The sequence below is a fragment of the Colobus angolensis genome, unplaced genomic scaffold (genome assembly GCF_000951035.1).
Source record: "Colobus angolensis palliatus isolate OR3802 unplaced genomic scaffold, Cang.pa_1.0 Scaffold30, whole genome shotgun sequence".
Classification (NCBI taxonomy): domain Eukaryota; kingdom Metazoa; phylum Chordata; class Mammalia; order Primates; family Cercopithecidae; genus Colobus; species Colobus angolensis.
In genome coordinates, this window is record NW_012116266.1 from 5,458,867 (window position 1) to 5,473,111 (window position 14,245).

The window sequence follows — 14,245 nt, forward strand, 5'->3', positions numbered from 1 at the left end:
GGTCTCGATCTCCTGACCTCGTGATCCGCCCGTCTCGGCCTCCCAAAGTGCTGGGATTACAGGCTTGAACCACCGCGCCCGGCCGGCTTTAAATTTTAAGCACATTTTAAAACAACATTTAATCAGCTACCCTGATTAAAATGAGGATAAGGAATCCATGCCATTGCCCATCAGGAGACTTCTAAGATACTTGCAAGAATCCACAGGTCTCCAAAAAGCTCAGGGATCTTATCTAAGTGTGATTCTTCATTATATCTTTCTAGGAGACTCTCAGTTTGGCCTATCTCTCACAACAGAAACAGATCCTGACGCAGGAACATCAAGAAGGAATCATAGTGGGGTTTACAGAAAACAAGCATAAGGCAGTGGCTTGGGCAAGCTAAACTTTTAAGGGTAAAGAATTTGTTTGTTTCCGTATTTTTTCTTCAGTTAAACTTCCCGTGTACTTCTATCACTTTGGAGGTTAACACATCAATGGTCAAAATTTGAATACAGACTTTAGGGTAAAAGGACCAAAACAGCTACAGTCTGCTTTTGGTCTAGTTCACTGCAACCCACCTATTTTAAGCAAAAGGAATTTCTTCACAATTCCACATCTTACTATGACTGAGGATTTGGAACCAACAATCTAATCAATAATACAGGAGTCCATACACTTGGGCTCTTCCAATCAAATCTACCTACCATGGGCAGGTGAAAGTTGCATAGTTAGCACTAGTTAATGATTCAAAGCTCAGTCATCTTGTCATCACTTTCTACACTGAAGATATGGCAAATAATGGGTGTTAGATGGGAGGAATATACATTTGAAAATAAACTATGAAATGCACCTACAAAAAAACATCAAAGAAGAAATGCATGCTAAGTTTGATATATAATTGTAGTAACCTTCTATTTTAGGCAGGCTTCTTGAATATAGTTGAATTTCTTTTACCACGAATCCTCCAAAATACCAAAACATTATTGAAACGAATCATAACAGGAAATATCTCTAATTCTTAACCGATATTCTGTTAAACACTGTCATAGGCTTTTGATGTTTTGCGTATAATTATATTCGCCTTTAAAAACTCTTAAAGTTTATGTTGAAATATATTCTTTATTCAGCTATTTGGCAAAAAGAATAATTTTTCCACAAAAATATGATACTGCAACTTAAAAAAAACCCTGTATCACTGAATATTTTCTGCTTCTCAATTTCTTTATATGGATTAAAAGATAATGACATATTGTCCATAAGGTATATCAGAAAGCACACCATTTATAGAATAAAAAGGCCATTACACAGGGGGAGGGTTAAATAAAGCACATTAATTGGCCCTCCAATTCATAACAAAGTCTCTATAATTATAAAAATCCAGCTAATTATATTGCTTAACATTTTTATGATAGGGTAGCTTACGTTTCAGTTTCACAAAATATATTAACATTACAAAATAACCATTCATTCAACAAATATTTACTAAGCACCTAATGTGTGTCAGGTACTGTTCTAGGCACAAAGGATAGAGCAGTGAACAAAATAGACAAAAATATCTGCCCGCAAGGAACATGAAGACACACCACAAAGTTGCATGACAAAAAATAAAACAAAAAGGAGGAATTCTTTATTGGGTTTTAAAAGGCCAAGTGTTAACTATCTCTTTAACTCCCCATATGTAATATTCTACATAAGAACAAAGAATGGAAATCCAGCCCTGGAATCTCTTACCTTAAATCTAAGCAACCACTTAATGCATAAATGAAGCAAATAAAAGAGGTAAGGAAAAAAAGCATTGAAAGGTTAGTTGAAACTTCAGGATGTGAAGAGAAAGGAAAAAAAGAAAAAACAAGTTAAGCATTCAGCATTAACAAAATAATGTTTCAGTAGATCATAGAAAGAGTGGTTAAAGCAGAATGTGTCATGAACAGAAGTTTCTTTGATGAATTTAAGACACTGTTTTATTCAAAAATTTAATTTTATTAAAGATTTCTTCAAATTAATGACCTTTAAACATAGAAGGTCAAAAAATGAAGGGGCTAGAATCCTAAAAGAAAAACATCTTACTTTGAGGATTATAAGAATGGGGGATGTAAACATATGAATTATATATATAAAAAAATCAGATTACTTTTTTCTTACATAATTGGGCAAACAGAAATGTCACACTTTATATTCTAAGTATCTTTTTGGCATTAGAGTCTGGCAGTATTCTAAAATATTCCATTAGCAGTTGTTAGCCTTGAATAAATTTTCCCAAGTTAGAATAAATTTCAGTTATTAACTAACCATCCAATTACACATCTTATTTTAACATGCTCTTATTAGTAATCTAAATGCATGTAGGTATTAGCTATAAAATTAAATATTGGGCAGGCACAATGGCTTACACCTGTAATCCCAACATTTTGGGAGACCAAGATGGGAAGACCACTTGAGGATAGGAGTTCATGACCATCCTGGACAACACAGACAGGCCCTGTCACTACAAAAAATTTAGCTCAGCACGGTGGCATATGCCTGTCGTCCCAGGGAAGCTGACAAGGGAAGATCATCTGAGCCCAGGAGTTCAAGGTTGGAGTAAGCTATGATTGTGCCACTGCACTCCAACCTAGGTGATAGAGTGAGACCTTGTCTCAGAAAAGTTAAATTAAATATCATATTCCAGATAATAGTGCTTGCATCAAAACTCTGAAGAGAGATTTTAAAAATAAATTTACGTATATATTTTCTTTTTACCTAGATCTACATTAAATTTAGATTTAACTGATTTCCATCCATAACGGTTTGTGTTAAGTATGCTTATATTAGAAAAAAAATCAACTACATGAACTGTACAGTATCATTATAAGCATGTATGTATGTATATTTATTTACTCATATCTGATAAGACACTGTCTTTCAAACTACTGATCAGGTGTAAGTTGATACTCAGCTAAAGCTCTGAATCATTAAGTTCAAACACCAATTTAAATGAAATTTGCATGTTTTAGGCACCCAAATACATCTTAAAAGACAGTCAAAATATATAATAGCTATACACATAAAAGCAGTGGCAATATTAATTCACCTAACACTATTTTTGCCCAAAATGTTGGGATAAAATTATTTTAGAAAAATTCAAACTACATGTTTATTAATATATGTTGTTTTTGAAAACTAATGCCAAAAGTCTGCTGATAAATACTTGAGATAAGGTAAACACTTTCATAATTACATGATGATTTTTTAATCAGCCATATTAAATTAAAATTGGAAAGATTACACTACACTTATTTACTCAAACCATAGGAGGTATTATCATCACTAAGCAAATACAATTCATTCAAAGATGATTGTTTAAAACTTGAGAATACAGCACTAAGAAAAAGTAAAAAGGGTAAAACAGTTATAGTAGCAAGGAATCTTCACGACAACTGGGCCAAGACTTTGTCCTCTAAGAAAGAAAGATAGATAAAAAGCTTAATTTTCTCAAGAGTTAGTTTCATTATGGGTTACTACTTTTAAAAGCTTGAAAAAAAATTATACCTACCTTTACTCCATGTCCAATATCATCTAGAATTGTATAGTCAATAGGTTTTCTAATATAACGAACTGGTCGTTCAAGGTTGGCTGGAGCAATAATCTTATGCGTCCTTGAAGTGTTTTTATTGGTAGTCAAAATACCAATTTCTCTTCTTGCAACTTTCTCTTTATGAATATCAACTGTCTGCAAAATATAATGTAAAAAACACAAAAATGTATAGTTCTAATATCCACAAAAATCCAAATATATATGCCTAGAGATTTAATATTGCTACTCATATTCTAAACTATGCTTGCTAAATTTTATTCTTCTAGACTACTGACTTCCTCCATTTTCAGGTTAAAGCAAGGGCTAGTAAACCATGGCCAAATCTGGCCCATCACCTGATTTTTACAGCCCACAAGCTAAGAGTAGTGTTAACATTTTTTAATGTTTGGATAAAAGAACAACAGCAACAAAAAACCTTCACGTGAGAATTATATAACATTCAAATTTCCTTTTCCATAAGTAAAGTTTTATTGGAATATAACCACGCTGCTTACTTGCTTATTTGTCTAGACTTTACACTGTAATGGCAGAGATGAGCCACAACAGAGACTCATGGCCCACAAAAACTGAAGTATATATTAGCTGGCTCCTTTACAGAAAAGGTTTGCCAACCCCTGGGTTAAAGCATGCTAACTTTTTCCTCTCCATTAAGATTCAGACTAATACAGTGATTAAGAAAGCCCCTGAAATTAATCTAGTTACATTTTTAATGACCTATAATTTCTATTCATGTTTAAACATCTTTTTATTTAAAAGGAAAGAGGGCTGAAATATAATGTTAAAAATAAAGCCAGGCACAGTGGCTCAGGCTTGTAATCCAAGCACTTTGGGAGGCCAAGGTGGGCAGACTGCTTGACCCCAGGAGTTCATGACCAGCCTGGGAAACATGGCGAAACCCCGTCTCTACAAAAAGCAGCTGGGTATGATGGCATGTGCCTGTAATCCCAGCTATTTGAGAGGCTGAAGTGAGAGAATCGCTTGAGTCCAGAAGGTCAAAGTTGCAGTGAGCCATGACTGCACCACTGCACTCTAGCCTGGGTGACAGGGCAAGACCCTGTCTCAAAAAACAAAACAGCCATTTTTTGACCCCAAAAGACCAAGTTGCTTGGGTAAAGCTGCTTATATTTTTATCATGACAAAACGCCTGTAAAATATTTCATTAATTTATTTATATTTATTAAATGCTCCATAGGACATAAGAGTAAGAATGTATTGTAATTACAATCTTCTATTTGCTAACAGAGGATGAATTTCTCCACATACACAGGTAGTTAGTACACTAAAGCAAAATTTTTTAAACTGCAAGCTGCAATTTAGTGGTATGTAAGCAGCAATTATTTCAAACCAAATACAACAGAAACATCAGACTGCATGTACACACAGTAAGTTAAAAGTACTGTTTCTTGAAAAGTCTGTTTATTACGTACATAAATAGATACATGAATTATGTGCTGAATACAATGTAAAAAAATTTTTTTCCTGTGTGTTGCAGTCAACAGAGTTTGAAAAATCAGTTCACTAAAATGGTTCACATCTCTTACAACCAATTCCTGGCTCAAGCAGCAATCAACAGACACATTTTTTGCTAACTCTTCCCCAGTCCCACTTCAATGTCCTACTTCAATTTCCCCTTTGTAAAAGAACCCGGTAGTAACAATCAAGAGAAAAGATAATCATCATGACATTATAAAATACTATTTTAAGAAATCTGAACACAGATCATTTATCCTTCTAAACTGCCTCAAGTAAGAGGTAAGCTTGAAACAAATTCAAAGTCTCTTATTTCTCTACAACCAAGAGATCTTAAAAACAACAGGATCTGTATGTTCCAGAGCTAATGCATGTATAACAGAACCTCAAATAAAAAACTAACCATGGTAGTAATCTTACAATTTTAAGTATTTCTTTTTAAGAAAAAAATAATCTCTAAACTTTTCTATGCATGTTAGGCTAATTATGAGAATAGCTTTCCTCTTCAACTGCTTGGGAAAACTATAACAGAAAAGTTAAGTTTGCGTATTAGTGATGACATTGGAATTCACTTAATTTCTAACTTTAGAGAAATGGAAATTAATCAAATTTTGATTAAAGTTTATTTTTATGAGACAGTGTCTCACTCTGTTGCCCAGGCTGGAGTGGAGTGGCCCAATCATGGCTCACTGCATCCTCGACCTCTCAGGCTCAAATGATTCTCCTGCCTGAGCTTCCTAAGGAGCTGGGACTACAGGCGTGTTCCACCATGCTGGCCTAATTTCTATACTGTCTGTAGAGTTGGGGTTTTTCCATGTTGCTCAGGCAGGTCTTGAACTCCTAAGCTCAAGTGATCCATACACCTTGGTCTCCCAAAGTGCTGGGATTCAGGAGTAAGCCAATGTACCTGGCCTTGAATAAAGTTTAGTGAGTCATTCTGAATCATTAAAAACATGGGCTAGAAATATTGTTTCATACCATCAAGAATGCTTCAAAAAACAAAATATGACACTTTTTGTATAAAATGGGTCTATCAGATCAATAAAAGGTTCATCAGAAAATATAATCCTCAAGACATTGTTTTTATTCTCCTCAGTTTTTAGAAATGTACTTATTCAGAAATGAAACTACAAGAGTGTAAACCTGACCAACCATAACAGAATTACAAGCTTATAGCTTCTATTTCAAATCTGCATAATATAAATATACATTTTTTTGCAACATGGTCTCACTCTGTCACACAGGCTGGAGTGCAGTGGGACAATCACAGTATACTGTAGTCTTGAACTCCTAGGCTCAAGCAATCCTCTCACCTCAGCCTCCTCAGTAGCTAGGACTACAGACGTGCACTACCATGCCCAGCTAATTTTATTTTTTGTAGAGATGGGATGTCACTGTGTTGCCCAGGATGGTCTTGAACTCCTGACTTCAAGCAATGCTCCTGCCTCAGTCTCCCAAAGTGCTGGGATTATAGGCATGAGCCACCGTGCCTGGCATGTACCATAAATATTAATAAATCTCTGGAGAATGAACAGGGAGAAATCATCTTCCACTTATTATTTACACTAACACACAGTAATATTTTATAACAAGCACATATTTCTTAATTGTTTGAAAAATTGAGACTTTAAAAAAGCATGAAAATATAAATTAGAAATCTCTTCATTTGATCTTATAGAGATGTGACTTGGTCTAGGGATTGGGGACATTTACATATTGCCCATATGTTCTCTTCATATACACACAAACACACACTAAGCCCAAACCCACAGACCATAACAGTAAAATAAAAGGAAGACCAATACAGCAAATAAAAGGATAACAATAAGCCTAAAAGAAGGGGTCATTGTTATAATAGAGCAAAAAAAATGGCACTAAGCCTCCAGGGAGAGAAGGCAAAGTAGAACCATAATGAGTTACAAAGAAATATATCAATTCATCAGGAAAGTGAAATGTTTCCCAGGACTAAACTCTTTAAAAATATATTTGTTGTTGCTTCTTATATCAAATCTCAGTAAAAACTGAAGGTATATTTTTTAAACATAATTTTTTAACAGCATAAGTATACAGAAAGTCAAAATAATTTAGTTTGGCTATATGATGTTTTTAATTGTCTACTTCAAAGAATGCCTACATCTTAGAAACACTAGGGGCAGGGTAACTCAACAGTGGCACTATTGACATTTTGGGCTTGATAATTCTTTGTTGTGGGCGGGGGTGAAGACTGCTGTCTTGAGGATTGTAGAATATAGAAAAGCATCCAGGTAGGTAACTGTAGCACTCCCCCACCATGAGATGTGACAACCAAAAATGTCTAACATTGCCAAATGTCCACTTGGGGGCAAAACTTCCCTGGTTGAGAACCAAAGATCTATAGAGGAAGGACTAATTAGCTGGTCCCTTACTTCATTCAATCTCAAATCGCAATTGTTTCCAAATTTTTTCACAAGTCGATTCAAGATCAACGCCTCTAATTTGCCTAAATATAGATATTTGAAGTAAATAACTTTTAAAATACATCTATAATAATAAACGTAATCTAACAAGGGTATAATCTGTATTCTTGCCATCATACTACCACACCGGGTGGAACTGCAGGAGTTTCTATGGGCAGGAGAAAATATGCCTTTAGAAAATGGTGCCGGGCGCAGTGGCTCATGCCTGTAATCCCAGCACTTTGGGAGGCCGAGGAGGGCGGATCACGAGGTCAGGAGATCGAAACCACGGTGAAACCCTGTCTCTACTAAAAATACAAAAAATTGGCCGGGCGCAGTGGCAGGCGCCTGTAGTCCCACCTACTGGGGAGGCTGAGGCAGGAGAATGGCGTGAACCCGGGAGGCGGAGCTTGCAGTGAGCTGAGATCGCGCCACTGCACTCCAGCCTGGGCGACAGAGCGAGACTCCATCTCAAAAAAAAAAAAAAAGAAAATGGCCACGGTTCTATTTCGAGTTTGAATAATTTGACAGAGAGCACTAAATCTATTTCATAAACAAGCAGAAGATTCTCAGATTCTCAGGTTGGTCCAGAAGATTCTAAAGGTTTTCAGCAATCATCTGCTTCAATTTTTTTTTATAGCTTTCACTTGTAGAAAATAAGCATAGTCAAATTAGACAGAATAATAAACACTCCCTCCTCACATCTATCATGCAGCTTTAACATTCATAAATTCGTAGACAACTGTCAGCTGTAAAAGAAATTTAGGAAAGCTCCTGTAACATATTCTTAAATAAAATATGGCTACTATGTTTTTCCTAAATCAAATTCACAGCTATCAGTAATTATGGCATTTGCCCTCAGGATATTCTTTGACATTATAATGTTAAATCTCATTAAGTTAAATTCTGGAAGTACAAGTTCAACACTGATATTCAGGATGAATTTTAAAAGTAAGAAAAGTATTTCAAATTTATCCTGGGTTTTTTAAGTGACTAGTTATATGACAATAAACCTACTTATTTAGAAGAGGCCTCAACAACAGCACTCACCTGTGGCAAGTAAAAAATGTGTACTGCTAGCAAAGACGACCATAACTAATGCAAATACACAATTAATATAATTATTGTTTGCTACAGATCCCGTTAACCAAAAAACACACCAAGATATATCACTGCAATTGTGTAGGACTTAAACATCTATTCTCCCACAGTTCCTTATTAATTAGTTTCCCCATCCTTCTCACTGATATTGCCAAGCTGATCTCGCATGCTGCAGGCTTCCCCCATGACACTTCAGCCACACAGTGCGAAACCCAGGTTCCTTAAGGATACCTTTTATGGCCTTGAGATAACCATCCTGACTCCCAGCTCCTTTGCAAGCCTCAGCCCCACTCCCACATCTCCCTCATGAACCCAAGCACATGCTCAGGCCACAGCAGATGACAGGAAGGTACTGTATAAAATATTTTGTTTTAGGATTATCCATGCATTGTCATTTCCCATTACCACAGATAATTGAGAGTTGACTGTACTGGATAGCGCTACCTCAGTTAGCTGCCCATTGGTGTGGGAAAACATCTGCAATCAAACAGTTACAGTGGATTAACCCAACTAAATTGGGTGTTTTTAAGTATGTCTCAATTTTTTTATTAGTAAGCTAATGTTTCAAATAAACATATTTAAATTACAATTATTCTTCAAATTATGTATCATTCATAAAACAAATTAGTTACTAACAGTAATTTTCAGTTTTTTATAAAGTAATATAAAAATTATGTAGGAAATTAATTGGGAAGTATAAAAAGTCTACTTTCTATGCATAATTACATATTGATAACCTTCAGTATATCTCCTTAATTAAAACTGGAAATTTTTTTTTTTTTTTGGGGACAGAGTCTCACTTTCCACCTAGGCTGGAATGCAGTGGCACAATGTCAGCTCACCGCAACCTCTGCCCCCAGGTTCAAGCAATTCTCCTACTACAGCCTCCAGAGTAGCTGGGATTACAGGTGCCCACCACCACACCCGGCTAACTTTTGTATTTTTAGTAGAGACAGGGTTTCACCATGTTGGCCAGGATGGTCTCGAACTCCTGACCTCAGGTGATCCACCCACCTTGGCCTCCCAAAGTGCTGGGATTACAGGCATGAGCCACTGAGCCTGGCCAAAATTGGAAATTCTTAAGCAAGGCTATCTATATAAACTTTTTTGTTTTTTTTGTTTTTGAGACAGTGTCTCACTCTGTTGCCCATACTTGAATCCAGTGGCATGAACATGGCTCACTGCAGCCTCAACCACTTGGGCTCAAGTGATACTCCTGCCTCAGCCTCCTGAGTAGCTGGGACTACAAGCATGCACCACCACACCTCGCTAATTTTTGCATTTTTTGGAGAGATGGAGTTTTGCCATGTTGGCCAGGCTGGTCTCGAACTCCTGACCTCAAGGGATCCACCTACCTCAGCCTCCCAAAGTGCTGGGACTACAGGCATGAGCCACCACACCTCAGCCTAAAGTTTTTAGACAGTAAAAACTACCCTACTTGTTGAGTTCTTAAGGTTTAGACCGCCACTGCCTTTCAATACCTAGCTCTTGAGAAGAATTACTTCCAACTTTATATTATTTTATATTAATTCTTTTCCAGCTCCTTTACTTGTTACCTGCTAACTAATTTAACGCCTGGCCCAGTGAGTCCTACTCAGCCCTTGGGAAGGTGGGATGAGCACTACTTTCTTAAGTTCTTTATGTTGCCTTTTGACCTTGATTAATCTTTTATTCTAAGCCATCACAAACTTGAACATGGACAAGTACTGACTAATTTTACTAGCTAAGAAAAAAGATGGGCCTCGCTTAGAAAAATTTTAGTTTACAAACTGATAAGAATTTTAGTTTGAAAAGTGTTTTGCAAACTTTTTATTAAAAAAAAACTTACTAGAAAAGGACACAAAATAATGGGCACAGCAAGAAACACTCATCTTTATAATAATGTTACACTACACTGACTTAAAGGTATGTGTGCCTGTACAAGTATTCAGTGAAATTACATGTTTACTCCAATAAGTATATATTCTGGGGAAATATTTAATGTTAACTCCACTATCAGTTTGAAGATCAAAAATTTCATTTGTTTTAATAATATGCTTCCAAAGAACGGACAGGATAACAGCAACAAAGCTAGAGATGGAATTTCTTTAAAATTTACCATCCCTAAAATACACAACATAATCCATGTTCAGAACCAACCCAGCCGGGCGCGGTGGCTGAAGCCTATAATCCTAGCACTTTGGGAGGCCGAGACAGGCAGATCACAAGGTCAGGAGATCGAGACCACCCTGGCTAATACGGTGAAACCCCGTCTCTACTAAAGAATACAAAAAACTAGCCGGGCGACGAGGCGGGCGCCTGTAGTCCCAGCTACTTGGGAGGTGGAGGCAGGAGAATGGCATAAACCTGGGAGGCGGAGCTTGCAGTGAGCTGAGATTCGGCCACCGCACTCCAGCCTGGGCGACAGAGCCAGACTCCATCTCAAAAAAAAAACAAAACAAAAAGAACCAACCCTACTACTACCTTATAGATATGATGAATGTAGTAAAAATTAGTATACTACTTAATACTATATTATCCTTTTAATACAAAAAAGTGTCTGATACTATATATTCCTAATCAGTTAATATCCTGTTTTTGAAAACATCTGACATTTAGAAAGAGTGGGTTACTACTTTGTTTTGTTGAAGTATTTCTTCCGAATACAGAGTAGAGTCAATGGAATTCCCATCCTCGGATTACAATTCCGAGTAATTTGCGAAACAGTTCAGTTAAATTAAAGTAATAGAGGGTTGAGACCAGTGGACACAGATTGAGGTAAAGAGCAGAACCAACAGAACAGAATAGAAGCAAATAAAATCAAGCTCATTTGTGAGAATCACAAAAATAAGGAATTCAAGATGGAAGACAGCTAAGAAATTATCCAAACAGTCCTATCTTACAGATGAAAACACTTAAGTTCAAAGAAGTCAAATGTCACACAAGTCAGCAGAAGAGCCAGGGTAAAACCTAGATGCCCTGATCCTTTTCAGGACAATCCTGTTCAGCGTTCATTTTTGTCAAAATGGATGAAAGGGATAGGAGGCTGAAAGGTGGTAAAGTTCTTACCCAGCCAATGGGCAAAAAAATACTAATGGGAAAAGAAACTGAATACCCTAGATAATTAGTATCTACTAGTCCCAAACTACTCCACCCTTATAATTCTTAAGGCTTATTGCCATTCCAATAAATGTGTAATCCTGTCTTTGACCTGACTGAACCCTCCATTCCTTCAACTCAATCTTCACTATAAACTCTCAGAGTCTAGTATTTTTGCCCAAGTTGCACAAAAATCTGGTCTCAAGAACCCCCTGGTTCCCTCTAGAAACATACAATATTTTTAATAACACAAACATCATAATAAAATTTAACACTCAAACATTTGGAAAAAGTATTTTAGAGGAGGGGCTGGCAAACTAAGGCTCCATGCCAGAATGTGGCCCACTGCCTGCTTTTATATGGCCCAGAAGCTAAGAAAGGTTTTAACATTTTTAAATCGTTGTTAAAAAATACACACACACAAAAAAAAAAAAAAACAAAAGAAAACGTAATTAAAATGTCTTTCAAATCTGTCCACATCTCTACCTTACTTGCAATGTCATCTCTCTTTGCCGGGCATGGTGGCTCACGCCTGTAATCCCAGCACTTTGGGAGGCTGAGGTGGGAGGATCACTTGAGACCAGGCGTTCAAGGCCACCCTGGGCAACATCATGAGACTCCATCCCCCCACCAAAAAAATACACACACACACACACACACAGAGAGAGAAAAAGAAGAGAGAGAGAGAGAGAGAGCGAATAGGAGAATGACACCATACGTGGCCCATAATACCTAAAATAGTTATCAATACGTGGCCCACAAAACCTAAAATAGTTATCCTCTGGCCTTTTATTTAAAAAGAAAGTTTGCCAACCCCTGTTTTAGAGTATTTACTATTTGTTTTGTAAGCAGAAAATGTTTTCTTCTACACTACAGAATAAAATTTCAGTCTGAAGAACATCAAATAGTTTTGATATTCAACTGACTTTTTAAATAAAGAATTCTACCTGTAAACACAAGTAAAACAAAATTTCAATCCTTGAGGCAAATGTTAGAAAATACATAAATTTTTAAAATTACTCTTATTTCTTAAATACAGTCTCTATCAGCCTATTTCTCAGACTTGATCCTTTATCCGACATAATAATTTACATTCTGTATAAACTTAATAGCCACTGAGAACTGCAGCTCTATTACCTCTCCAACTATTGCCCCCTAGACACTCAACTCTGAAAAAAAAAGGTTTGATATATTCCTGACAGCTTTGACTGAGGCCTCTGTTATTTCCGGTTTACTAATCTCTATCCATTCTTCTGTTTTTTACTTAATCCATTAAAATAGCTTTAAAAGATAGCATTAATTGACCATATTAAATGCCAAGTTATGATTGATACTCCTAAAGAAAATATTCTCAATAAATGAATTAATACATATACTCAAAATCTAGGGTGGCTGAGTATTCACCTTCCTCCTTGAGCTTGCCAACACTTTTCTACCAAACTACTACAAAATTCTAAGCAGAAAATAAATTATCATCCTTGATTGCTATTTGCTTGTTGTCATCATTTACCCACATAATCTCTTCTACTCTCCCCTAATGCCTAATAAAACTTGTTCCTCCTTTTTAGGAACTCTAATATGCTAGTTTCTCTTCCATATTTGTTCTTTTTTAAAGAAGTTTATTTTTAACATCCTTTGCTAATGCTTCAAACATGAAAAAATTTTAGGATTCTCAAGAATAGATCTTGAAATTCTATATCAGATTAGCAATTTGTCAACCTCCCTCCTTCCATAGAAAACCAAGTTCAGGCCAGGAGAAGTGGCTCACACCTGTAATCCCAACACCTCTGGAGACTGAGGTGGGAGACTGCTTGAGCCCAGGAGTTCGGGACCAGCCACAGCAAGATGGTAAGACACTGTCTCTACAAACAAACAAAAAAAAATCAGCCAAGCATGGCACGTGCCTGTAGTCCCAGCCAGTTACTTGGGAGGCTGAGACAGGAGGATCCCTTGAGCCCAGGAGTTCAAGGTTGCAGTGAGCTGTGATCGTACAACTACACTCCAGCTTGGGAAACAGAGCAAGCCTTTAAAAAAAAAAAATTCATCTATTTAATCATTTTAAATTCCATTGATTATTTCCTCCAGGAGGCCTTTCCAAACTGAAATTTACCTTACACTCATTAAAACTCACCAATTCTTTTTTTTTTAACTTAAGATACACAATATAACAAGCAATAAATAACATGTCTGCAGAAGTTTGTGTAAAATGTGAAGAAACCCTTATAATGGCAAATTCAGATTTCAGATTAAATAATATTAAATAAGAAATCCTCTAAATCGGTCTGATAAATTTTCAAAAACATTGTATCTGATTTTATTATCTGGACTATATTTGGTCTAGTTATACAAATTTGCTAAACTTTAGACTCTCAAAAACAGTCCATTTGAAAAGAGCCCATGGCCGGGCGTGGTGGCTCAAGCCTGTAATCCCAGCACTTTGGGCGGCCGAGATGGGCGGGTCACGAGGTCAGGAGATTGAGACCATCCTGGCTAACACGGTGAAACCCCGTCTCTACTAAAAATACAAAAAACAACTAGCCGGGCGAGGTGGCGGGCGCCTGTAGTCCCAGCTACTCGGGAGGCTGAGGCAGGAGAATGGCGTAAACC

The 14,245-nt window shown here is 36.7% G+C and overlaps 1 protein-coding gene across 10 annotated transcripts in view; it reads right to left on the reverse strand.

Moving 5' to 3' along the window:
- ABI2 (abl-interactor 2) overlaps positions 1 to 14,245 on the reverse strand; it is a 126,791-nt gene that overhangs the window by 61,627 nt on the left and 50,919 nt on the right. For 5 of the 10 annotated variants that reach the window (XM_011949916.1, XM_011949917.1, XM_011949915.1 and 2 more), the window contains exon 3: positions 3,513 to 3,689. In XM_011949916.1, coding sequence (XP_011805306.1) covers positions 3,513 to 3,689 — 177 coding nt within the window. Of the gene's footprint in view, positions 1 to 435; positions 446 to 1,711; positions 1,730 to 3,508; positions 3,690 to 8,880; positions 8,884 to 14,245 lie in introns of all 10 variants that reach the window. The other 5 variants (XM_011949911.1, XM_011949909.1, XM_011949918.1 and 2 more) reach the window with 3 other exon arrangements.